The 24909-nt window shown below is 43.8% G+C and overlaps 2 protein-coding genes across 3 annotated transcripts; both read right to left on the bottom strand.

The window, feature by feature from the left end:
* Nucleotides 1–726: 726 nt before the first annotated feature.
* LOC123074459 (expansin-A11) lies at nucleotides 727–2233 on the bottom strand. The gene is made up of 4 exons (XM_044497306.1): nucleotides 2164–2233; nucleotides 1905–2048; nucleotides 1491–1800; nucleotides 727–1402 (listed from the first exon to the last, which is right to left on the bottom strand). Exons 2-4 carry the CDS (start codon nucleotides 2029–2031, stop codon nucleotides 1099–1101), a joined length of 741 nt encoding a protein of 246 aa, XP_044353241.1. The 5' UTR covers nucleotides 2032–2048; nucleotides 2164–2233; the 3' UTR covers nucleotides 727–1098.
* A 4624-nt stretch (nucleotides 2234–6857) lies between these two features.
* On the bottom strand, nucleotides 6858–23127 carry LOC123078166 (uncharacterized). 2 transcript variants are annotated; one of them, XM_044500571.1, is made up of 11 exons: nucleotides 21177–23127; nucleotides 20343–20573; nucleotides 19736–19865; nucleotides 11732–11884; nucleotides 11412–11620; nucleotides 11213–11282; nucleotides 10667–10873; nucleotides 9606–9835; nucleotides 8829–8907; nucleotides 8611–8748; nucleotides 6858–7621 (listed from the first exon to the last, which is right to left on the bottom strand). In XM_044500571.1, exons 1-11 carry the CDS (start codon nucleotides 22982–22984, stop codon nucleotides 7610–7612), a joined length of 3267 nt encoding a protein of 1088 aa, XP_044356506.1. In that variant the 5' UTR covers nucleotides 22985–23127; the 3' UTR covers nucleotides 6858–7609. The 2 variants fall into 2 exon arrangements, with proteins under 2 accessions (XP_044356506.1, XP_044356505.1); XM_044500570.1 differs by having other exon boundaries at nucleotides 11382–11620; nucleotides 21177–23126.
* Between the last annotated feature and the right edge of the window lie 1782 nt (nucleotides 23128–24909).

Below are 24909 nucleotides of genomic sequence, written 5' to 3'. Positions count from 1 at the left end.
TATGTGGTATAAGACTAGGCTGTTACACAAGCCAATCTCTAAGAAGCTTCTCGAATGAATCTTCTCTCTTTTCCAGTCTTTTCTTTCCCAATTTTTGAAAGTGAATGCAAATGCTAAGATAGTTTGAATGGAAACGAGCCCATGCCACAACAAAAAAAAGTTGTATATGCCTCTCGTTCATTCACCTTCTCAAAGAATTAAACTTTAGTTTGTTTTATGGAAGTCGGTTTTGGTGGTTGAAGGCTACAATCACTGGAGCGAGCCGAAGGTGCGTCGTCGTCATCGTCCCTCCCTTAACGGAGCCAGGCAAACCTTGTTAGATAGTCAGGAAGTCTCATGCTAAGGTCGCAAAGGACCAGCGCACCAGAACAGCAACTGTCGTCGATAAAGAGAAGCGTAGATTGAAAGGATCTAACCTACAGACAAACACACGGACGCATACGAACGACAATTGAATCCAAGCAGATCCACCGAAGACAAACGCCGACCGAATCCCACAAGATTCGATGAAGACACACCTCCACACGCCCTCCGACGAGGCTAGACGCACCGTCGGGACAGGGGCTAGGCGAGGAGAACATTATTCCATCTTCTACGGGGTCACTTGTGTTAGCTGAATGGCATTTAAAGGCATCAAAGTGAAGCCATTCGTTCCTACTCTGACAAAAATCTTGAAGCTTGACATCATAAATGAAAGAATTGGCCAAGCAAAGGTAGAACAATCCATTCGAGCTCTCAAAACACATTCCATTAGTTTTATAGCATGCAAAGATACATAAACCGTTGGTTTGATCCCATGGGCGGGTGACCAGCCATTATGCTCGTCACCACAGCCAGCCATTGCTTTAATCTTCTGAGCTCAAACCTAAGGATCTCCGCATAATACGCCCTACTTAAGGTAAAACCGCCCAACCGGCTAATGTGAGCACGCCTTGAGGGGAGCAAAAACGGTAACCCCAAAAGTGCGTAACCTCACCACGGCGACGCAGATTTTGTTACTCGGAGGAGACCGCTTCAAAACAGAGCCATCCTCCGCTGACACTCTACACGAAGATAGTAAAAGTGAACAGGGAAACTTCTGCAGTGGTCGCCGGCTGGCTAGAACTGGCTACCGGCGTAGGTCTGGCCGAAGCTCCAACCGGAGGGCGCCACGTTGTTGGACGTGATGGTACGGCCGTCGCTGGTGGTGACGCGGAAGGACAGCGGCTGGCCGTTGAGCATGGCGCCGTTCTGCCAGTTGGCCCCCCAGTTGTGGCTCATGGTCAGCCATCCTGTGCTAGGAGATTTCACGTACACCGCCGTCAGGTCGCCGGCGCCGGCAACGTTCGTGATGAGCACCAGGTTGAAGTAGGAGTGGCCGGTGATGGTGAACCGGATGCCACCCGTCTTGACACACACCACCCTACAAAGTGCAACAAATACTACATGTTAGCTCGAGACGCACTGACAGGCCAACGCGTTAGAGCTCAAGTCACCGATGCGATGGGTACCTTCTGTACTGGACGGGCACGACGCCGGCACGGGCCTGGGCGATCTTAGTGAACATAGGCTCAGCGAGGTCGAAATGCGACTGCGGCGGGTTGCACCACCCGCCCTCGTTGTTGGGGAGTGCGTAGTTGGCCGGGCAGAGGTTGGTGGCCGTCACGACGGCGGAGCCCGGCAGGCAGCTCCCGCTGCCGGCGCACCGGATCTCGAAGCACGCGCCGCAGCTCTGCCCGTTGTTGAACAGCGCAGTGCTCAGCGCCGCCGTGTTCGTCCCGTACCCCGCGCTGAACATGTTGCCGTACCCACACGCTCCTCCTGCACACACCACGCACATATCACAAAGATTAGTTAGCAAGCATGCGCCGGCGATGAACAGCTCAAACGGCTGGCCTAACTAGACCTCGTTTCTGTGCGCTTACCCATTGTTCCTGACGCGTCGTTGCCGCCATAGAACGTGGCGCGGCCATTGCTCCAGGTTGAGTCATCGCCGGCGACAGCTCCGACCACCGCGGCAATGGCAAGAGCTAGCAAGCCTAGAAACTCCATGTGTATATGGAATCCTTCTGAAAATCAGCAACGAGTGGGCTAGTTAATCGATACAGCCGAAAATCGCAGGAGAGAACAAGTACAAGGCTTGATAGCTCTAGCTAGGGATTTGTCATCTCATCTACTGCTTACCGTATTAAGCAACTAGGCTTTGCTAGCTCAACACTTGAATTTGCAGGTGCGGAGATGTTGGGAGGAGTGCGAGGATCCTAACAGGAAGCTGTTGCCTATATATAGGCATAGGTCGGGATGCTCTGCATCTGAAATTGTGAGAAGTAAAGTCCACGTTTGCCACTGCGAACCGATCTTGAATTTTTTTTTCGGGATTTATAAGTTAATATTATAATAGTGCATGTTGGTTACTGTAAATTTCAATGGTTAGTCCCACCTGTCGGTGATACACTGGAGCATTTCAGAGAAGATACGTTTGTATATAGTATATTTTTTGGCGGGAGAAAATTGGAAGTAATTAAGTTCTCTAGAACATGGGCAAATGGGCACCTGTACTGTTAGCTCGAATAACAAACTGAGAGAAGACCTTGACTTTCTCATCTATCAAGGAGTTGAGATACTGGGATACATAGTTAATGGCCAATCCACTGCAGAAATTAAAAGAGTTGATACGATTTAGTTTTGTGCACGAGTTCAAATTCCAAGATCACTTTGACTTCCAACTCGCTTCAAGTGCAAGGTAGTGTCCCATGTGGTAGTTTTGCTTATCACGAGATCATTAACCATTTTATTAGTGGATAGTTATGTCGGCTGCCGTTAAAATGGTATGTCTGCAGGCTAAACAGATGATAGATTCAGAATGAACACTGGAAAACTGGGAAAGGTAAAAAAATTAAATATGTATAGTTTTCGTTCATTGTCTATAATTTGGAATATACCAGAGACTCCAAGCATTAGGCATGCAACTATGACAAAAGGCACACACTCGATGTCAATGAGCTAAGAATTAAGATGGCATAAGTAGCTGAAAGATGCTGAGCTTTGAATTTGGAGTAGGTAATGACCTTTTAAAGGCACACACTCGATGTAAATGAGCTAAGAATTAAGATGCCTATGAGTACGTAATTCACAGTAAGCACATGTTGAATATATTCTATTACTACGTACAAAGAAAAAAAAGAAAGCTGACTGCTTTCTTGCAGTATACCAAGGAATAGTTGAAAGCAGTCAGTCAGTACTACTGTAGTACCTTAGTGATAGACTGATAGTTGGAATTTTTTCTGTCTAGTATTTCTGTCACGCAGAAATTTCTCCACATCTTCAAAAGGGCAAAATCAATTAAACAACCAGTATCAGTGCAAATTAATAACCAGTATCAGTCCAAGGAAATCAAGCAAGCAACTTGTTATTGTAAGGTGCCGAATCAGAGCTCAAGAATCAAGAATGTACTTGTTTAGTGGTTTCAAAATGGAACACTTGTTTAGCTCTACCAGCACGGCCAGCAAGATGCGGATCAGATGCTAGGGCACATGGCCACAGGGTCCTCCTAATTTGACTCTACATAGATTTAACTAAGCCCTCGATTTTGGAAAACAAGTGCTTCATAAAAGTTTGTCAAGTAAACTCTCAACAGCCGATCACATGTTGCCACTCTGCAGACTTCTAGAACCACATGGGATCGTGTAAATTTGTTAAGAAAAAGGGTATTTTTTGGGATATTCGATTCTGAGCTCAGGCTCAGCTGATCTTGAAATCATCACCGCCCACTAGCATGTGGATGTGTGCCGATCCATGTATTTCTGTCAGGTATAACACGCGTATTGTAGCAAATATAGCCAGCTCCTGGGCGCATTAACTGCAACGACTGCCGGCAAGGTAGAGGTGGAACAGCTATTTGCTGCACGGCTCAGTTATTGTTCCATTATGGCACAAGGGGTCATGGGATGGATCTCATGTTTGAAGCAAGGTGACCCCAGCTAGAAAAACTGGAGATTAATATGTGTTTACATTTCAGCGCTCAGCTCGAGTCTCTTGGCAGTCCTAGTGCTTTTGATTTTCGGATCGAAAACCTTTGCGGCCTCTTAACATTCAACTTGAGTCTCATAGTCCCTTGAGAGGCTTAAGTAGCACCACTGTTAGATGCGGTAATGGCTTCTCTGGAGAGAGCAGCCAGCACTAAGCACACATCCCAACCGCATTACTCTAATCTTTAATCATTTCACTCAGGGTCTTCCGTGAGCTAAGACCACATAGTACGTTACTTTACAATCATTTTACTCATGGTTTACCAATCAGTCCCCCTTTAGGGCCTCTTTGATTCGTAGAATTTGAAAACGTAGGAATAGGAAAAGCATAGGGTTGGAGTGACATGCCCACTTAAATCATATAGGATTAGCAATGAATGTTTGATGCCACAGGAAAAACAAGAATTATAAAAAGAGGTTGGAGTAAATGTTAGATTTCCTATAAATATAGTACAAAAGGTTCCATAGGAAAAATTTCTATGAAATTCAATCCTATAAATCAAAGGACAAATGTAGGAAAGAATCCTAAGGATTTCAGTCCTCCAGAAATCCTATAAAATTCCTTTGAATCAAAGGAGCCTTAGGAGTATTACTGTAGCAGTAGTAGTAATCATTCTTTTACAATTTGGTTGCCTCGTATGGCCAAGCTAATTGTCTGTGTGTGTTTTCACTTTTCAGCTTGGGAGCAAAACTTCGATCATGCAGCTGACATACCGTATAATTTGACTTGTGTACCTAGGTGCTTAGAGTATTGCCATTTCTTCTTTGATCTACGGGCCATGCACCGATGGTAAGACGAGAAATTAAGATGACAGGCCAACTAATTGTGCTGTGTACGCGCTGGGTTCTATGGATCAGCTGCAGTTGCATGCAAAATTCTCGTCTATAGTCGTGGTAGTAATGTACTGGTGTTGTACGATTCATCTTCTTAGTGCAACTTGATTAGGGTGACACTATTTTTATTCGTTTACTCTCTGCAGCTGTGTCTTCCGTTAGTAATGTTTTCTTGGTTATTTCATTCAAATGTTCTTTTGCGAGCAAGAATAGGCTAGTAGGCATGCATCGACAATGGATGCTCTTATGCATGCTTACAGATGAACATCTCGCTGTTAAATTTTCGGTTTTGCCGATGTGATTTGCGCTAATACTCTCCTGATGCCAGAGCACGTGCAAGCTTGGGTATTCTTTAGTGTCTTGGAAAAACACTCTGGACTGGGCTCACCGTTTGACAGACGGCCTGTTCCACGGCTCAGAACCAAGCCGTCTCCGATTGACCCATGTGCACGTCATCATCGCCGTGCCACGCTACGAACAGGCCCCATCGTACTGCACTGTTTCACTGGGTATACAGGTTGTATCTGTTTTTCCAACGCATCTCCTCTGACGCTGCAGTACTATTTTTCAGCATCCCCATGCATCAATCAACGCTCTAGATTTCAGGTTCAGCTGAGCCTGGGCACCAAATTGCCCCTCCCTATGTTTTTTCACTTTCTCTTGCCACTGCATATTCAAAGGTTTTGCCAAATACGGAAAATAATGACTAACTCTTTACATGAGTAGAGGTTTTGACACCAAGGACAAACGAGGTCATTATATGGCTGATATTTTACTGGAACTAAAAACCATTCATTGATCATGCAATAATACAGCTAGGCACTTCTCTTTAAACTAAAACCACGACAAGAATTATAGAACAGAGGGGAGTATTTTCATTTACAAGATATAGTAAGAAAACAGTGGTTTACATGGCATACCAATGCTAGCTACACTATAGAACACTTCCAGATTTGGCTCTTCTCCTGCTACAATGATCGCTATGCCGAGATCGCATGCCCAGCAAGCTCCTTGCAAGTGCAGGACACGAAAGTACAGAAAGCACTGGCTAATTATGTTTAACTAGTCAGGAGTCAGGAACATGGACCGTCTCTTTCAACAAGGTGCTCTGTCAGACAGATATGGTTGTATTGTACCTTCAACATGGCCTTTGTATTTTATTTTATTTTTGTATTTCGGATTCCTTTATTGGCCTAGAGCCCTGGGATAAATCAAGTTGCTCTCATGGACTTGTCAAAATATATGGGGTTTGAGAAGCTACTCAATATCGCCTGAAGATCTTTATTTCTGTTGTCTAAAGGACAGTAAACATTTAACCATGAATCCATGACAAACCTTATCCCAAATATCAGGCTTGTTCATATTTATATCAGCTGGACAAGATAAAATATATATCCCAATTCATAAATAACACAACTGTTACATAAACAGGAGATGAGAAATTCAGGAATAAGGTCCAACCTTGGTCATCTCTGATTGCAGCTGGAACACAGGTGCACCAGCTTGATTCAATTAGCATGTACTCGTACTTTAAAGTGGTAAGTATATGCACCAGCTTGATTCAATTGGAGTAGTACACTACAGTGAACCTTGAAAAATACCACCCACTTTGCTAAGCCGCGGGGTGTGAAGCAATTAATTTACCAAAACGTGCTCGCTGTAACTTTCAATCTCTCCATCCAAGTAAACAGTTTCATATTCAAATCTATTCAATGTTAAGACTTGCGGGAAAATAAAAATGAGAAAAAAACATCACACACTTGTCTCAGTAAGCGATAATGTCGTCTGGTGAGGCTAACTGAGTGCAATCTACTGCTAAGAAAATTGCAAGTTTTCCCTTTTGTGGGAAAGAAAATTATATAAGTATTACTCTCATTTCGCTTTACACAGTCTTGCAATATATAAAAAAAGATGGTCTTGCTCACTTTCTTTCGGCAATACTCACGTGCTTCTGGAAGCTTCATGCCCATTTTCTCCACACTAAAATACATTTGTGAGTGAAGGGAATGTCGTACAGGCTATAATACCATTCTTCAAAATACAAATTGGAACTTCCGAAAGCACAATAGGCCAACAGCTGTAGATCAAAATATTCACCCATGCCAACTTATTTGTTTGTTTCAACAAAAGAATCACTCATTTGGTCCAGTTTTACATACAAACGTAAACCTCAAGGGGAAAAACTCCCTGCCCTCTTCCTCTTGCAAAATCATTCTAATATGTATACAATCAACAAATCAAACAAATCATGTGCTCCTGCCACACCTCGTGTGTATTTACAGTGTTCCTTTGTTGCTGATTTCATTTCCAGCTGCTTCAACAAACTATGCACAACATCAGATACATATGCACATCTTCTTTACATGAAAAGGTAAGTTGGTAGCGGTAATCCAATATAGTATACACCCCTGCACACCAAAATGGAAACTTGGCAGGCAGAAAAACTTTCACAGCGGTGATTCACCCATGAAGATCCAGATCCGCAACTTCCCGGGTTCATGGTACTCACGCAGTCTAAACCTCGCAATGGGAGCACCGGACATGCCAAAACTCACGTTAGTCAATCATTCAGCATGAACAAGGTCACCAGCATTCTTGTAGATACTCCCCATTATACTTCTTTACTGTACCACTTCATGATTATCACAAAATCCTATCACCACTTCTGTTTTGTACAAACAAACCATATACATCACTTTGATTGCTCCGAGGGCAGCCCTCGTGTTCATGTGCACTGCTTGTACCATTAATCCACGTGCTCGGTTCCATCATTTATTCTTCTGTATGATATATATCAGGCACCACAATTAGAAAACAACAGGTATGGTTGTTGCTTTGAAATCAAACAAACAGAAACTAGCCTTGATGGATGAAGAATTAAAGCTATCCAACTAATTTCCATTAAGAAATAAATAAATAAAACTCTAGCCAAACCATTGTAGATCATCATGATAAACTAAAAGTTGAATATGTTAATGCCACTAAGAACTACAATGTTGATTTCCATACTAACATCTGTGCAGACTTTTGCAGATGAAAAATATCTGAACGGTTCTTCGACTTCGTGCCAGCCTCAACTCTACTTTTCCTTTTCTCTAAAAAGCTTTACCCCATAAACTTGATTCCACTTTCAAGTTCAGATTCCCACCCAGGCAAACCATACAGACTCCTTTGAGTCCACGGCTCCACGCAGAATTCTAAGAACTTAACTTGGAGGTTCGAGTTTCTTAAGTTAATTGATTGATACTTCAGTATTAATTTTGGTGAAACTGCCGTAAACAGCGGTTTCTTGAAATTATCAACAGAAGCGACACAAAACATTAGCACTGCAAAGGTGGGCACTTAACATGGCTCCAACTTGAAGTCCTACTGTTACTAGTTAGTAGGATGTGCTTGTGCCAGATGTTCATGCTGACTGTTATTAACTTGCCTTATAGCTTCAAATTCTCAAATACCTATGGCATGCATAACACTGAATAGTTCCATATTCAGATCTTCAAAAAAGAGAATCTCAGATTACACTTGAGTATTAACAAAACACAGTTTAAGTTCATTCAGAAATATCAAAGAAAATGCAAGCCTTTGTCATAACAAGATAAACTAAAATAGAAAACTGCTCTAATCTGACATGTCACTCGATCCAAGCCAATATAGAACATTATTAAAAGAAAACATCAGCCAGTATAAGAACCTATATTCAGTTTTCAACAGATAAAACTTAGAAACACTAACAAGAGCAAAAACACCCAGAATATGACAAGAAACCTACCATGGTTGGGTCCGAAAGTATAGCATATGCTTTCCCAATTATTTTGAACAAATAATCAGCGTCTCTGCGGATCGCATTCACAATTTCGCTCCATACTGTATCATCGATATTTTCACTTCTCACGAGAAAATTACCTGCCTGTGCCATAATTAATGTTAGTGAACAGAAGAAATCAAGAAAGATGCCATACTTGTCTACATGAAGATCGAATATAGTACTTTGTCTGGATGATGCCTTAATGCTGCTTTGCGGTATGCTCTTTTTATATCCACAGCAGAGCAGGATGGCTCAATTCCTCTGCATGGAAAAGCAGATCTCAGTCAGACATTCCAGGTGTGTTTCTGGGAAGAGACATTCAGTAACTAAGTTCTTCCGACTTTCGCAGAACAAAACTTTGGAACTATGTTCCAACATGCCCTATCCACATTGCTTTCCAACGGAAGTTCCTTTCCATAGGGAGCAAATGCATGTAATGTAATTCTGAATGCCCAACTCCCCACTTTTTGCAGTAATATGGAAAATAAACTGTGACTACTCACCACTATCAGAAATGATTTTCATAACTACACACATGAAAGAAAGACACATTCATTGCACAAGGTGATGTCATGAATGACATGATAATAGTGTAGCATTTTCATCTAACTGCTGCAGAGCTTATAGGTAAAATGACAATTTCACTTTAGGAATAAGTTGTAAGTCAGAGCGCCCTTCTATCAACTTAATCAATACTACCTCTCTTTCTAAATATAAGACATTTTGGCAGTATAAATTAAACTGCCAAAACGTCTTACATTAGTGAACAGAGGGTGTATTAATTTACAGCATTGTAATTAATGGAGGTTTAGAAGGACAAATTGTACATGTCGAAGGATGCAGCAGCAATAAAATTAGACACAAAGATGCACGGATAGATATTGCATAAGTATAGGTCATTGTAGAAAACATGATTGTGTATGTTCTACTTCAAACTAAATTAGAGGACAGAAGCTTACAATATCAGATACATATTCAGTGATGTCCTTTTTCTGGCATCACGCTCCAAAGCAGAAAGCCTAAGATTGGCTCGGTGTAGATTGTTACGAACATTATCTAATTTTTCTGATGGCATGGACATATTGTCTTGTAGTTGTTCCTCAAGAAGAGAAATTAGTCTTCGAAGATCATTTTCTGCCTGATCGTAGTCCCTTATAAGTTCATACAAACTAGCCCTTCTAGAAATAACCTACAAAACACAAAACATTAGGATTGTTTTCTTGGTTCTTTCTTATGTTTATACTCTTGTCCCCCATTTTGTGTGCAAAGAAGGCTTTGGGATAACATCTTCTCACAGGTCTACAATTTATCTAAAAGTTACTTGACAATATAATTAGTCAACCAGCTCTATTCAAGACTTGTCCAGTCAAACTTCCAACATCATAAAAACAGTATGTACAGTGGATATAGAAAATATAACTCAATGTGAAAGGTTCAGCCAAAAGAATCCAGTAATAACTCAAGCAACCACATAGATTTTTAACTTAGTTGCTCACACCATTCATATGAAGAAATTTTCCCTACTACAATGATGATGTCAACTTCATCTGATCGAAAGGATGGAGAAAGCAGTAATTTTGCATAAAACATACAAGGTTATAACTGGTAAATGGTAATCCAGAAAGATCTCCAAGCTTCAGGTTTCACTGAATGCAACCCAAGAACACGCATGTCATGCATAGGAAATGAAGAGCAGGACATTACATATTGGAGCATTCCTATGCCCATGTAGCAGTAAGCCAAATCCAAAATCAAAGTATTATTATCTACGTATTTTTGGGCAACTTAAACAAAAAAGTACCAAATCAATACATCGCACATCAGAACGTTTAAGGTGGAGGGAGATGTTCACCAGATGGGTTAGCAAGAATAAATGCATGCCCTGCCAAAATACTTGATGAAATAAAAAAGGACATTTATAGCACACCATATCATACAGACACTTTTGGCCAGAATCTAAACAAAAATAGAGAGCATGGTTAAATTTTAGTTTGATAGAAGATGAGGATCTTTCACCAACCTTACAATAGCTAGTGTCAAGGGCTATAGCTAGCGAACAATCTGCTATGGCATCTAAAATTTGGCCCATTGCTTGGTATGCAGCCGCACGGTTGCCAAAACAGATTGCTGAAAAATGTAATGACTCCGCGTTGCTCAACAAAGCAGCAGTATAATGTTCCACAGCCTCTGAATATTTACCAGCTTGAAAAGCTTCATTCCCAGCAACCTAAAATGAAGAAAATAAGAATATCATGCCTCTAGTTCAAAATCCTTGCAATACTTGTGGAATCAAGGATATTATGTATGCACATGACCGAAAGACAATGCATGGTAGATAGAATTTGGATATAGTGGGACATCATATGATTAGACCAACACAGCATAGACAACCCGTAAACAAAATGCTGGATAGTTTTTTTTTTCTAGAACAAAAATGTTGGATAGTTGGAGTACTGGACATCGTATCTTTAGATAGTGAGGCTGCGATTATGCGATTGATAGCCTGTGACGTGTCATCAACTAAATCATCCATGGAAGTGAAATAATAGAGGCAGAATGGACATACTTTAAGACGCAGTAGTTCAGAGATTGTCTTCGAAAGTAACGAAACTGATTGTTGAGACTGCTTCCCGCACCTAGTCAATATTTTCACAAATTTAGCAAACCATATGAGTAGTGACATATAGAACATAAAACCATATAGCACTGACATAGAAATCTTCACAAAATATTACTTGTATTCCGCAGGTGTTGTTTGCTCGTACTTTTTCAAGAACTGATGAGCCTCTTCAAGCTTTCCTATGAAGAAATATGACTTGGCGATAAGATAATAGCGCCAAGATTTCACAGAAAACCCGTAGCTGTCCAAGTTAATGTTTTCTAGATGCTCATCAAGACACAGAGGCACACTATTTCTTTCTGCCAGTTGCAGAGTTTCTTCACAAAACTGAATTAATTCTTCATATCGCCGCAACTGCCAAGCCCCATGAAAGTAACAGTTAATTAATACACTTACTAGCTACAGTAGCAGTCAAAACTTGGCAATATGGTATGTAGGAAAAACAAGTTTACCGTAAATACAGACCAGTAACAGGGCTTCTGCTTTCATTTTCATCAAGTTATCTGAATGAATGCTTATGGACAAAGCATCTGTGATCATTTGTAAGGTACTTGGTATCTTGTCAAATTCCTTTTTAACAAGATATTCCTTGGATTGAAGCATGAAAGTAGATACTTTCTGTTCGCAAATGACAACAGCATACTGATTAGATAATCAAGTTCCATTGCAAAAGTAAATTGGTTCGGGTGGCTTTTGACCCATCATAGTTCATATCAATAATCAAGTTCCATGTAACAAAAAAAATTGATCAAATATTTCCTGGAAAAAATGCTATATATGGTTGCAGAATCATATAAACTTTATTATCTTAGATTCTATGATAAGGCATTCCACTATGAAAAGGACAACAGAAATGCAACAAAATACTTAATTGATTACTGAAAAGAAATAAGAAAACATATAATCAACCATCACACAAAAACAAATTTAATGTAAGGAAAGTAGTTTAGCAAGAAAATAGGTAGGCTATTGTAAGTGCATCTAGTGCCCCCTTTGTGGGTTTTGGATGATTAATGACAAAACAGTTAAGAAACTAATGTGTTTGTGAATATATAGAGGTGAAAGTCCCTGAGGATTTGGTTTAACAGTGGAATATGACTCCTAAAAATGTTGCAAGAATATTGAAGCCTTCAGAATGTCCATTGAAGGATTGAAAGTTATTGTGAAGACTTTTGTTTATTAATTAATTTTTTTTCATTTGAGTCGTAGGGCAACGTACTATTAACGGTGGTCTAAGTGAAAGTAAGATTCAAGTCTTCGTGTGTGTGCACAATCTAAGTCTTCAGAGAGTGAAGACTTAGAAATCTCTTTCAAAGTGAGTCATTTAGCCTTGACCCCGAAGTTAAGTCTTTGGGACACTTGGGTTAAATTCATCACTGAGTTAGATGACTTGTTCCACAAGTCAGTCCATGCGCGCTTGTGTTTGAAATTCATATCGTTAGCCACGTGCCGCGTGCATGTTGGGAGTGTCTCCAACGGTCATTTCAGCCCCCTTGGGTTGCTCGCCAGCTATAAATAGCCACCCTACCCCAACCATTTGTTGTTGGCTGCTCCAAGTGAATTTGGGACAAGTGTTATCTGAGCAACCCTTCCTCCCAAATATTTGAGAGAAATTCTAAGTGAGGAAAAAACACCCAGAGCGTAAAAGTATCAAGTGATTAAGCATCACCGAAGAACTTGATCAAACCTAACTTTGACTTGTTACTCTTAAGGACTGTGCATCCTCTAGATGGTTAGGAGTCGTTCAAGCGCGTCCAAAGTGTGGAATTGCCGAACAACAAGCTTTTACCGGTCCGGCGATCAGCGCAAGATACCCCAACTAATTGGGCGTGTTCCGAGGGCTTAGCTCAAGGAGAACAAGGCGAAGACTTGTGTGTCTTCAGAGTTGTGGCTCAGCCTCTCCGACCCAGGCGTAGAACTGTGCCAGCAGTTTGAACTGGGGTAAACACATCATTGTGTCTTTGTCGAGCAACGGGTTCTAATTCCTCGCTCCTATTTACTTTCTGTAATCTGCCGATTTTTGAAGAATTTCCTCTTCCTTCTTTCTTTGTGATTGTTGCGAAGTTATCTAAGTACTTTCATACCTTTCCGCTGCTTAAGTTTTCGTTGAAGTGGTTTACTTTGTTTTCTCAATGAAGACTTTGTCCGTGCTTAGGCTGTTAGATTTACTCGCATCTATAGCTCGTTTGTCTTCTGCTCCTGTGATAGCAGGTTTACTTTAGTCATGGTTACCTAGTAGGTTTGCCGCTTGCCTCGTAATTTATCTAGTTCTTCTACAAGATTTCCTCTGAACTGTGGTGTTGTTTGTTAGAGTTATAATATAAGTCATGTATACCCCTTTGTATTTATCCCGTAGTATAAAGGGTTTCCTGCATATGTACCACACCTGTACATGTATATATATCGGCCTATGGCCTCATGGGAATACAAGTTGCTTATTCCTAACATGGTATTAGAGCTAGGTCAATTTTTTGCACGCTGCAACTCGTGCTATTGATCTGTCCCGATCGAGTTCGGCTCGTCCTCCTCCCGCTCAAAGCCGCCGTCGCCGCGGCTGCTCCCGCTCGCAGTCAGCCGTCGCCGAAGCTCCCTCCCGCTCCCGCAGCCGCTGACGCCGTCGAAGCTCTCTCCCGCCGACGCTCCCTCCCGCTCGAAGTCGGCCGCCGCCGATTCCCGCCGAAGCTCCCTCCCACTCGAAGTCGGCCGCCGCCGATTCCCGCCGAAGCTCTTCCCGTGCTTGGCCATCGCGACCCGCGGGACTCCCTCGCGCGCCCCCGTACTGCGCTCCCCGTGCTCGGCCACCGCGACCCGCCCGTGGTCGTCCGCCCCTCCCGCCCGGACTCGTGGTCACGCATCCCCTTCTGCGGCCGCCGTTCGTGCGTGGTCTCCCGTCGTCTTCCCCTGATTACGGGTCTCTCCTAAAAAAAAATGTCTGCTGCATCAGGCTATGTTTCGGTCCCTCGCTGTCCGGTGATCTTCGAGGGTACTAACTACACCGAGTTTGCTGGCTTCATGCGCATTCACATGCGTGGCATCCGTCTCTGGGTTGTTCTTTCTGGCGAGGTCTGCTGTCCGCCACGTCTGGTTCCTCCGGTGGCCCCTACTCCGCCGACTCCACTGGTTCTTCCTACGGATGCTAATCAGGCCGCCAAGGATGCGGCTAAGATTGCTGATGAGGCTGCTGATCGTGCCTATGATGAGAGGGCTTTGGCTTATGAGGAGGCTCTTCAGACGTATCATGGTGCTTTGTCTGTTTACACTCAGTGGCTTGATGATGATGCTCGTGCTGCAGCTGTTCTCACTGCTAGTGTTCTGTCTCAGTTTGCTTCTGAGTTTCTGGGTCTTCCTACTGTCTTCCAGATGTGGACCTGTCTTCGTCAGCGCTATGAGCCCTCTGGTGATGCCTTATATCTTTCTGTGGTTCGTCAGGAGCATGCTCTTCAGCAGGGTGACTCTACTGTTGATGACTTTTATGCACAGAGTTCTGCTATCTGGCGCCAGCTTGATTCTCTCCGCAGTGCTGGTTGTCGTACTTGCCCCTGCTGCCAGGCTGTCCAGGCCGATTTGGAGTTTCATCGCGTCTATGAGTTCCTGTCTCGGCTCCGTAAGGAGTTTGAGCCCCGGCGTGCTCAGTTGTTTGCTCGTGGCCGTATTTCTCTCATGGAGGCGCTTTCAGAGATTCGTGCTGAGGAGACTCGCCTACGTGGTGCTGGTTTGCTGGAGGTTCCCTCTGTGCTCGCTACTCGGGTTTCTTCCACTCCACCTGCTGCACCGCCCCATTCTCGCTCGAGTGCTCCGCCGCTCTTGCCCACTCCTTCTGGAGGCTCAGGTCGGCCCCGTTCACATTGTGACTACTGCAACAATGATGGTCATATTGAGTCCCAGTGCTACACAAAGCGGAAACACCTGCGCAAGGCGCGATCATCCTCCTCAGGGACTTCGTCATCTCCCTCGCCAGCTTCAGCCATTGCTTTGACCGAGCAGGATATTCTGAGACTTAAGCGTCTGCTCGCGGCTTCAGGTTCTTCCTCGACGGGTACTGCTGGTTCTGTGACTGATGCTTCCCGCACTGAGCACCCGCCCTCTACACAGTCAGGTACATCCCCATGGGTTCTGGATTCTGGAGCTTCTTTTCATATGTCTTCTCATTCTTCCGCTTTGTCTTCTCTTCGCTCGCTGGATTCTCCTGTTCATGTCTTCACTGCTGATGGTACTCCACTTTCTGTTGCTAGTAGAGGCCATCTTTCTACTCCTTATTCTGTTCCTGATGTTGCCCATGTTCCTCGACTTACCATGAATCTGTTTTCTGCCGGTCAACTTACTGATTCTGGTTGTCGTGTCATCCTTGATGTTGACTCTTGTTCTGTCCAGGATCGTCGCACGCACACTCTGGTTGGGGCTGGCCCTCGCCGCCGTGATTCTCAGGGTCTTTGGGAGTTGGACTGGCTTCATGTTCCTTCCGCTGCCACCACCATCGCCAGTTCCTCCGCTGCTGTCGCTTCTGTTACTGGTTCCTTCAAGCAGTGGCATCATCGACTTGGTCATCTGTGTGGTTCTCGCTTATCGTCTTTAGTTCGTCGAGGTCTTCTGGGGTCTGTCTCAGGAGATGTCTCTTTAGAGTGTCAGGGTTGTCGTCTTGGCAAGCAGATTCAGCTACCATATTCTCATAGTGAGTCAGTGTCTCAGCGTCCTTTCGATTTAGTCCATTCTGATGTATGGGGTCCGGCTCCTTTCACTTCGAAAGGTGGTCATAAATACTATATTATTTTCATCGATGATTTTTCTCGTTACACATGGCTTTATTTCATGACTTCACGTAGTGAGGTGTTGTCTATTTATAAGCGTTTTGCTGCCATGGTTCATACTCAGTTCTCTTCACCCATTCGTGTTTTTCGTGCTGACTCCGCTGGTGAGTATATCTCTAAGATGTTGCGTGGTGTCCTTGCTGAGCAGGGTACTCTTGCCCAGTTCTCTTGTCCTGGTGCTCATGCTCAGAATGGTGTGTCTGAGCGCAAGCATCGTCACCTTCTTGAGACGGCTCGTGCTATGATGATCGCCGCCTCTCTTCCGCCTCATTTTTGGGCCGAGGCTATCTCCACTTCTGTCTATCTCATCAACCTTCAGCCATCTGCTGCTTTGCAGGGTGGTGTTCCTTTTGAGCGTCTGTTTGATCGCTCTCCCGATTATTCGATGCTTCGCTTGTTTGGTTGTGTTTGCTATGTTCTTCTTGCCCCTCGCGAACGCACCAAACTGACCGCTCAGTCTGTTGAGTGTGTCTTCTTAGGCTACAGTGATGAGCATAAGGGCTATCGTTGTTGGGATCCTGTCGGTCGTCGGATGCGTATCTCTCGAGATGTGACTTTTGATGAGTCTCGTCCTTTTTACCCACGCCCATCTTCCTCGGTCTTTTCAGTGGATGATATCTCTTTTCTCACTTTTCCTGACTCCCCTATCACTCCCGTCGCGCCTGTGCCTATTCGTCCCACTCCCTCTGCTTCTCCACCCCTCGTCGATTCACCGCCACCATCTTCCCCGGTCTCCTCACCTAGCATGTCACCGGATTCTACACCTTCATCTCCGGTGACTTCTTCGTCGCCACCCCCTGATTCTACCTTGGCGATTCCTCCTTCTCTTGTTCCATCTCTTCCTCAGCATTACACTCGTCGTTCACGACCTGTGGATGCTTCCTTGGATGAGTCGTCCTCTTCCTCTCAGCCTACTTATGGCTTGCGTTCTCGTCCTCGTCCGCCTATTGATCGCTTTGGATTTCCCACCGCTGGTGCTGCTGTTCTTGAGCCGACTTCTTACCGTCAGGCTGTTGTTCATCCTGAATGGCAGTTTGCGATGGCGGAGGAGATTGCTGCTCTTGAACGCACTGGTACCTGGGATCTTGTTTCTCTTCCTCCCGGAGTCCGTCCCATCACTTGTAAGTGGGTCTACAAGGTTAAGACTCGCTCCGATGGTTCTCTTGAGCGTCACAAAGCTCGTCTCGTGGCTCGTGGTTTTCAGCAGGAGCATGGTCGTGATTATGACGAGACTTTTGCTCCTGTGGCCCATATGACCACTATTCGTACACTTCTTGCCGTTGCCTCTGCACGCCACTGGTCTATATCTCAGCTTGATGTTAAGAATGCCTTTCTTAATGGTGAGCTGCGTGAGGAGGTGTACATGCAGCCACCACCTGGGTATTCTGTTCCTGATGGCATGGTGTGTCGTCTTCGTCGCTCTCTCTATGGCCTTAAGCAAGCCCCTCGCGCCTGGTTTGAGCGTTTTGCTTCTGTGGTCACTACTGCTGGTTTTTCAGCAAGTGCTCATGATCCCGCATTGTTTATTCACCTTTCTCCTCGTGGCCGGACTCTTCTTCTTCTCTATGTTGATGATATGGTCATCACTGGGGATGACCCCGAGTATATTGCCTTTGTAAAGGCCCGTCTTAGTGAGCAGTTTCTTATGTCTGATCTTGGACCTCTTCGCTATTTTCTTGGGATTGAAGTCTCTTCTACCTCTGATGGCTTTTTTATATCCCAGGAAAAGTATATCCAGGATCTTCTTGCTCGTGCTGCTCTTTCTGACGAGCGCACTGTTGAGACTCCTATGGAGCTCAATGTTCACCTTCGTGCTACTGATGGTGATCCTCTCCCTGACCCGACGCGTTATCGTCATCTCGTTGGCAGTCTTGTCTATCTAGCTGTCACTCGTCCGGACATCTCTTATCCGGTTCATATTCTGAGTCAGTTTGTTTCTGCTCCCACATCGGTTCATTATAGTCATCTCCTTCGTGTTCTCCGATATCTTCGGGGCACGATCTCTCACCGTCTCTTCTTTCCTAGCTCCAGTTCTTTACAGCTTCAGGCCTATGCGGATGCTACGTGGGCTAGTGATCCTTCTGATCGCCGTTCGCTTTCTGCTTACTGTGTTTTTCTTGGCGGTTCTCTCATTGCCTGGAAGACGAAGAAACAGATTGCAGTTTCCCGTTCGAGTGCTGAGGCTGAGTTGCGAGCTATGGCTCTTTTGACGGCAGAGGTGACTTGGTTACGGTGGTTACTTCAGGACTTTGGTGTTTCTGTCACTACACCGACTATGCTCTTATCTGACAGTACAGGTGCTATTAGCATTGCGCGCGATCCTGTGAAGCATGAGCTCACCAAGCATATTGGTGTTGATGCTTTCTATGTGCGCGCTGCTGTGCAGGATCAGGTCGTTGCTCTTCAGTATGTGCCTTCCGAGTTACAGTTGGCGGATTTCCTGACGAAGGCTCAGACTAGAGCACAACATGGCTTTTATCTCTCCAAACTCAGTGTTGTTCCTCCACCATGAGTTTGAGGGGGGGTGTTAGAGTTATAATATAAGTCATGTATACCCCTTTGTATTTATCCCGTAGTATAAGGGGTTTCCTGCATATGTACCACACCTGTACATGTATATATATCGGCCTATGGCCTCATGGGAATACAAGTTGCTTATTCCTAACATTGTTGTCCTGTTATTCTTCTATTTACCGAAGTATTTTGTATTTCAGAAGAATTTGCTAAAATCTACCATTCAACCCCCCCCCCCCCCCCCCCCCGGTTGACACATTTGATCCTACAGCGAGGCATTAGAGAGAGTAAGTCATAATCAAAGGGAGGTGTGTTTAAACGGTATTTTCTGCTCATAGTCATCTACTGAACATATCATTGCATCGTAGGGGCAGAAGGCAGGTAAAAAAACCACCAGGCATCTTTTTCATATTTATCATGTATGTAATGGGCTAAATGGAAATAGCTTTGTAAAATTTTATCAGAAACTATTGACAAATACATTTTTTACCAATGGATCTTCTACATAGATTAAGCTATGTGATACATTCCAGTTTATCCGGTGTGTTCAGCAGAACTGCAACAAGTTGGGAGCTGTACGAGTGCTTCATTGTGATGGAGACTTAGAGGAGTTGTGGATGACACATGGAACAAATTGTGAAACTCTAGGAGAAGCAGTACCATTTAACAGCTTACGGGTAGTTGAATGAAAAGTGGAAGCGGTTGATGTAACAGAGACCTCAAATTCTCAACACGAGATACTTTTGAGCATAAATCCATCTATGCTTTGGAAATTTGTTAAAATTCTGCTGTGAATTTGTCTTAATTTCTTGTATAGTTCCCTCAACAATATATACAGTTTTTAGTACTTTCCAGTTGAAGCCGCCAATCTACTAAACTATGGTAATCAACAATTGCACTTAACATAAGCATCCCGGGAATAGTTATTTTGCAATACGGTTCCTCGATAACTCGTAAAATCATATTCGAGAAAAATTAATCTCAAAATCATGTATGCTTCTGGTTCGCAGTTCTCTACTCAAAAGTCAAAACTCACTCAAAGTAGCATAAAGGGATACAGTTGATAGAGCAGACTAATTCTACAGATTCCACAGTTCCTCAAGATATGATAACATGAACAACGACAGTATAGCACCAGAGACGAGCCTACCTGAGCTTTTTGTAGACCATCAGAAGCCTCTTCTATGACTTTACGATCCAAGCTTGCCGCATGATTAGACTTCAAACAGATTTCAAAACCCTTTTGTGCTTCTTCGACATCCCCCAGAGCAAGTAGACAACTATACACATTTAGCCAAGCATATTGATTAGATCATATATTCAGCAATATTATACAAGTTATATAACAAGGGCAAGACACTTATGACCAATTACATGCACTACTAACTCCTAACATCAAGTAACCACATTAAGTTATGGAGTTCGAATTAACAAGGTTATTAACACTTTGCAAACCAATGTCAACTGAATGTACACAAACAACAAGGAGTAGAGTTAGGCATGTTCAGGCAGTACTCAGCCTTAGACTTAACTAAAACACATGAAATGTTTCTTTCCTCTGAGATCTGAAATTCCTAAGAAAAAAACAATTGAATTGGATATTTCCTTAAGAACAATATCTAGTTTTTTCTCCTTCACCAAATAAAAAGTTTAAGAATTATGATGCAAATTCCAATTGTTTTAAAAAAAACTGTATATATGTGAAAGTTCGCAAATTGGTGATTTGCCAATGTAACAGCCCTAGGTATTCATCTTACTTGGCAGCTCTGACTTGTGCCTTGAGAAAGCTGGAATCAATTTCAGTAGCTTTCCGACAATCAGAGAGGGCATCTCTCATCCTACCAAGAGATATCCGGGTAGCTGCACGATTGCTGTAGCACAGCATTAATGCTTTCTGAGAAGCTTGATTTTGAGAAACAGAATTAATCCCATGGGTATAGCATTCCTCCGCCTTAGCTAACTGTCCTGCAGCATAAGCTTGGTTCCCCCTGGTGCACAATAAACAATTAAGCTTAAAATGCACCAAATATACAGTTAAAGCAACAAAAAAGAAACTCTAATCCGCTTATTCAAATCAAACCAAAACTCAACATATTTCAGTTTTAACTGTTGATATTTCATAAACTACCACTCGTGGGAATTAATTCTAAGCCAGCAAACTCCAGAATTATCAAACACAGCACATGATCCATAAGCATAAACTTGATTACATAGCATGAGGAGCGGGTGTGAAAAAAAGGCAAAAGGCTAACAGAGGAACAAATAACTGAATTTTGATTGACTGAGATACACCACGTTGGTTCTTGGTTGGAGGTAATTTTCTTTCTGTTATGGAAATTCTAATTTTTCTTCTGTTATGGAAGTTCAAGCACAGTTGCAATCCTTTCAAAGTTTGCTTTCAGATTACTGCAGATATTAAACTGGTGTCCACTGTCCACATATAAATAATCATATTTTGTGCTATTTGCCTATTTCAGAAGATATAGTTGATATAGCTGTGATATTTGCAACTGTGCAGGCACAAGTCATTATACATAGTATGTAAGTTCATAAATACGCCTGTAACAAAATACGAAAGGTTGTGTAGACACCTTATACGCCAAGTTTCACAGTCCTCCTGATATCTAAAGTTTCCTGTTTTTGTACATGTTACTACTGTAGGTTCTGCTTTGCTGTATTCAGTCCATTGAGGCGCTAAAACTGTGCCTGGCTGGCTTGCTGAAACTTTTGTGTGTGCAAGACTAATGGCAGATGTAGGAAGGCTTTGAACAAAGTTAGTATGAGTCGTCATTCCTTCAGAACTTCTATTCTGTTGTCTTTGTGAACCCAACTTAATTCGATCGAAAGTAGATGAAGCAAATATTAAGTCAGAGTTACCACAACTTTCCAAGTTTGCTGCAAAAGTAAGCCCAGCTCCATCATGGCTACTTTCTGCTGTTTGCGTAGCATCAGCTACCTCTGGGCCACTGTTATCAGAACCCTCTAACCTGAGGCCAACTTTTCCAGATTGTTCCATACTAAAGTTTGTCTCCGGAGTCACTTTTCCAGAAAAACTGTCAGGTGCAAGGGCATTCCGCAATGAAGAAACCTGACGGGTTGAGGAAAACTTCTTTGGTTTAACTGCCCTTCTATTCATGCTCATAGCCTTAATCACTCCCTTGTCTCCAGATGCTAAATTGTGTTCCTGTAGAGAAACTGATCTCCCATCGAAAGATCGACATTCACCAAGTCCAGATGCTGCACCTACTTGTGTTTGCATACCATCAGGCAACTTTGTGAAAGAAACCTTCACAATGTCATCTTGAGCTCCAATGCTAAAAGGTGCAGTATTCGAGGCTTTTTCTGTTTCATGGACTTGACAAGGTCTGGAATGTGGAGCACCCCCATTACGTGAACCAGGTGCAAGCTGTGACTTGATACATCTGCCATCCTCAGTAGCTGAAAGACCAAGTTGTTCAGAACTGCATGTTACCTCCTCTTTATCAGATGAATCCAACTTCTTGAAATTACTTTGCTCTGTATTTGCAGTGAACAGACTATGTTGAGCACTAGCACGTCCCCCGAAAACAAACAAATCATGTTTGACATTAACACCAGTTGCAGAAAGTTTGCTTCCATCCTTTGTGAAGTAAACTTTATCTACAGAATCTCCTACGGATGAGTTACCACAGTCCATGGGGACTTCCATGGAATCATTCCTGTCAGTACATTTTGTTGCATTGACCGCTTGACCAACTAATGATGAATTTGTTTCCGTACTCTTGCACCCTACCGTCTGAGAGAGCATGCCACGCCCTTCATCGCGCTGCTTGGCAACACCATGAAGAATGCTCGGACGAAAAACCTCATGTGACTTCAAATTGCTTTCCGAGGCACCAAAAGTACCCCGAGAATTTATCTCCAGGACGGAATCATTTCCTCTAGAAACGTGAGCACGGTCATCTCTTTGCTTGCCGGAAGAATCTTGTACGAGCTCATCGGCTGCTGCAGAGAGGCTGCACAACGAGGCAGCACTGGATCCAACCGAGGAGCTTCTCTTCATCTCCGATCTCGCCGAGACGCCACTCCCAAAAACAAAATTAGCGCCACGGGAAGAACCCCATGAGCCCGCCGACGCCGGATCCTCCGCGACGGCGCGGTTAGACGTCGAGGCGTCCGCGCCGAAGACGAAGGCCGAGGGGCGTGATCCGCCTGCGGTGCTCGGTCGCGAGCCAGCGCCCGCAGCGAAGCTCGAGGGATCGCCGCCGAGGCGCCGGCTGGGGGAGCAGGAGGCTCCGGAGTGGTCGGAACGAAAGGGGGCGGCCTGGCGCCGCGGGCGGGCGACCCGCGGCCTGTGGGTGGCGGCGGGGATGGTGGGGAATGGGGCGGAGGCGGCGAGCGGATCGGGCGAGGGATCCATCGGGTGGGCGGCACGGGAGAGGAGAGCGTGTGCGGCGGAGGGCGGCTTTACGTCGGCGGCCGCGCGCGGGCGACGTGGATTTCGTTTTCCGGCCGGGCAGGGGTGTGGGCCATAGACAGATAGAGAGAGACGGGAAATGGATTGGATTGAATTGAACTGATCTGTACATACCCAGCTGCTGCATTAAAATAGGAAAAGAAAAGAAAATGGTGAACGTGCCGACACGTGCATTACATGGTCAGCGGCTCGCCCTCCATGGCATGTATTGGTATCCCACCCCATCGCAGCCATCAGGGTCAGGGTCTACAACCAACCTGGCAAGGTTAGCGAAGCTTTCACATGTTTTTTTAGCCGGAGAAAAGTGTTCTTGAATTCTCAGTTTTTTATGAAATCCAGAATGTTACATCTAGACCTTTTTTTTTGCCAGAATTATATTTAGGACTTGCAGGTGTGTCTTAGACTATCTATAGTGGGGAGTAACTGTTACTAGTCTATGTTACTACCACTATAGTAGGGAATAATATATGAGTGGTGTCATGCAACACTTTATTTATTAGGTTGTAGGCTCATTTTGCCTTATCCCGCAAAAAAAGACTCATTTTGTCTTATTATGTGATGAGTAACTAGCTATGTTACTCAATTTGTCTATCTCCTCATTAATTAGTGGTCACATCATTTTTTTGGCTTAGTTGTCATCTACGTTACTCTCTATGTTACTCCCACTGCAAAAATGAGGTCACACACAACAAACCGGTCCCCCCAATTGAGAGCTCCCAGTGTTTCTTGAATCCCTCCTTTATATCAAGCAACATCCAAAGGGGGACTTTGCAAAGGGCAAAGTGGTGGTTGGTTTATCTATGCCGAATCCAAAGCAAATGACAGACCCACAACAGGGAACTGCAAATGATGTACAGTGGGAGAAGCCGTCATCGGGATGGGTGAAGCTCAATGTTGATGGTGCCTTCCAATCAGGAGAAAACACTGGAGGTGCGGGAATGGTGTTAAGGGATGACACAGGAACTATCATCTTCTCGGTGTGTTGTTTCCTTCACTCATGCACGTCCCCGTTGGAGGCGGAGCTAGCTACGTGCTTGGAAAGAGTGACTTTAGCGCTAGAGAGAACTGACGGACCGCTCATTGTGGAGATGGACTGCATGCAGGGGGTGGAGTTCCTCACGGAGCAGAGTGTCAACAGGTCCCGAGTGGCCTCTTTTGTATGGGAGACAAAGAGCCTTTTGTATGGGGTAGGCAGCATAATGGGGTAGGCAGCATAAAATTCAGCATGTTTGTAGGTCTTCCAATGCAACGGTTCGCTTCATGGCTCGGATGGGGAGAAGCTCCCAACGTACAGTGGTGTGGCTAGGTTTAGGTCGTGATGAACTTTGTAAGCTTTTGTGTAAAGGAGTGTAACACTATGATTTAATCAATACAAGTTCGTTTCCACCCATAAAAAAATGCAAAGCATTTGCCATGTCTAGAGAACTAGCACCGCAATTATCTGTGATGGTTGTCCTTTTTACTACCTTTTCAGTTTAATTAGCTCCCCATGTTAGCAAAAAAATGGCATTGGATACTAGTTCTAGTTTTTCTTCCTTTATTTCTATGTAAATATGCTATACTATTAAATGAAATTACCGTATACCAATTGTTCTACGGTTCGAGACTTTAAAAAAGTAAGAAATAGTACACCAAGGACAGTGTCTGCCTAAAGAGCGAGGTTGAATCAATAGTAAGAAGATGTCACGTATGCACATAATCCGGAGAGGTATTCCTTGCACTCGCATGTGTAACTCTTACCTTTTCTATAAATGTGTGATGGCTTGCGAAGAGAATTATGCATTATCAACTATTTGGACTTAGATTAAGAACATAGCAAAATCCGTGATATCTTTCTTATCGTGGGGCAACTAATACTTCAAATTTCA

Source organism: Triticum aestivum, chromosome 3D, assembly GCF_018294505.1.
Source record: "Triticum aestivum cultivar Chinese Spring chromosome 3D, IWGSC CS RefSeq v2.1, whole genome shotgun sequence".
Taxonomy (NCBI): domain Eukaryota; kingdom Viridiplantae; phylum Streptophyta; class Magnoliopsida; order Poales; family Poaceae; genus Triticum; species Triticum aestivum.
This window is presented reverse-complemented; position numbering and strand designations above follow the sequence as displayed.

Coding starts and splice junctions, on each gene's coding strand:
- LOC123078166 (XM_044500570.1), bottom strand. CDS start 22,984: ATGGATCCCTCGCCCGATCCGCTCGCCGCCTCCGCCCCATTCCCCACC. Junction 19,866..20,342: donor GCACAAGTCAGAGCTGCCAA/GTAAGATGAATA, acceptor AAATGTGTATAG/TTGTCTACTTGCTCTGGGGG. Junction 8,749..8,828: donor TAAGGCATCATCCAGACAAA/GTACTATATTCG, acceptor ATTATGGCACAG/GCAGGTAATTTTCTCGTGAG.
- LOC123074459 (XM_044497306.1), bottom strand. CDS start 2,031: ATGGAGTTTCTAGGCTTGCTAGCTCTTGCCATTGCCGCGGTGGTCGGA. Junction 1,801..1,904: donor CGACGCGTCAGGAACAATGG/GTAAGCGCACAG, acceptor TGGTGTGTGCAG/GAGGAGCGTGTGGGTACGGC. Junction 1,403..1,490: donor GTGCCCGTCCAGTACAGAAG/GTACCCATCGCA, acceptor TGCACTTTGTAG/GGTGGTGTGTGTCAAGACGG.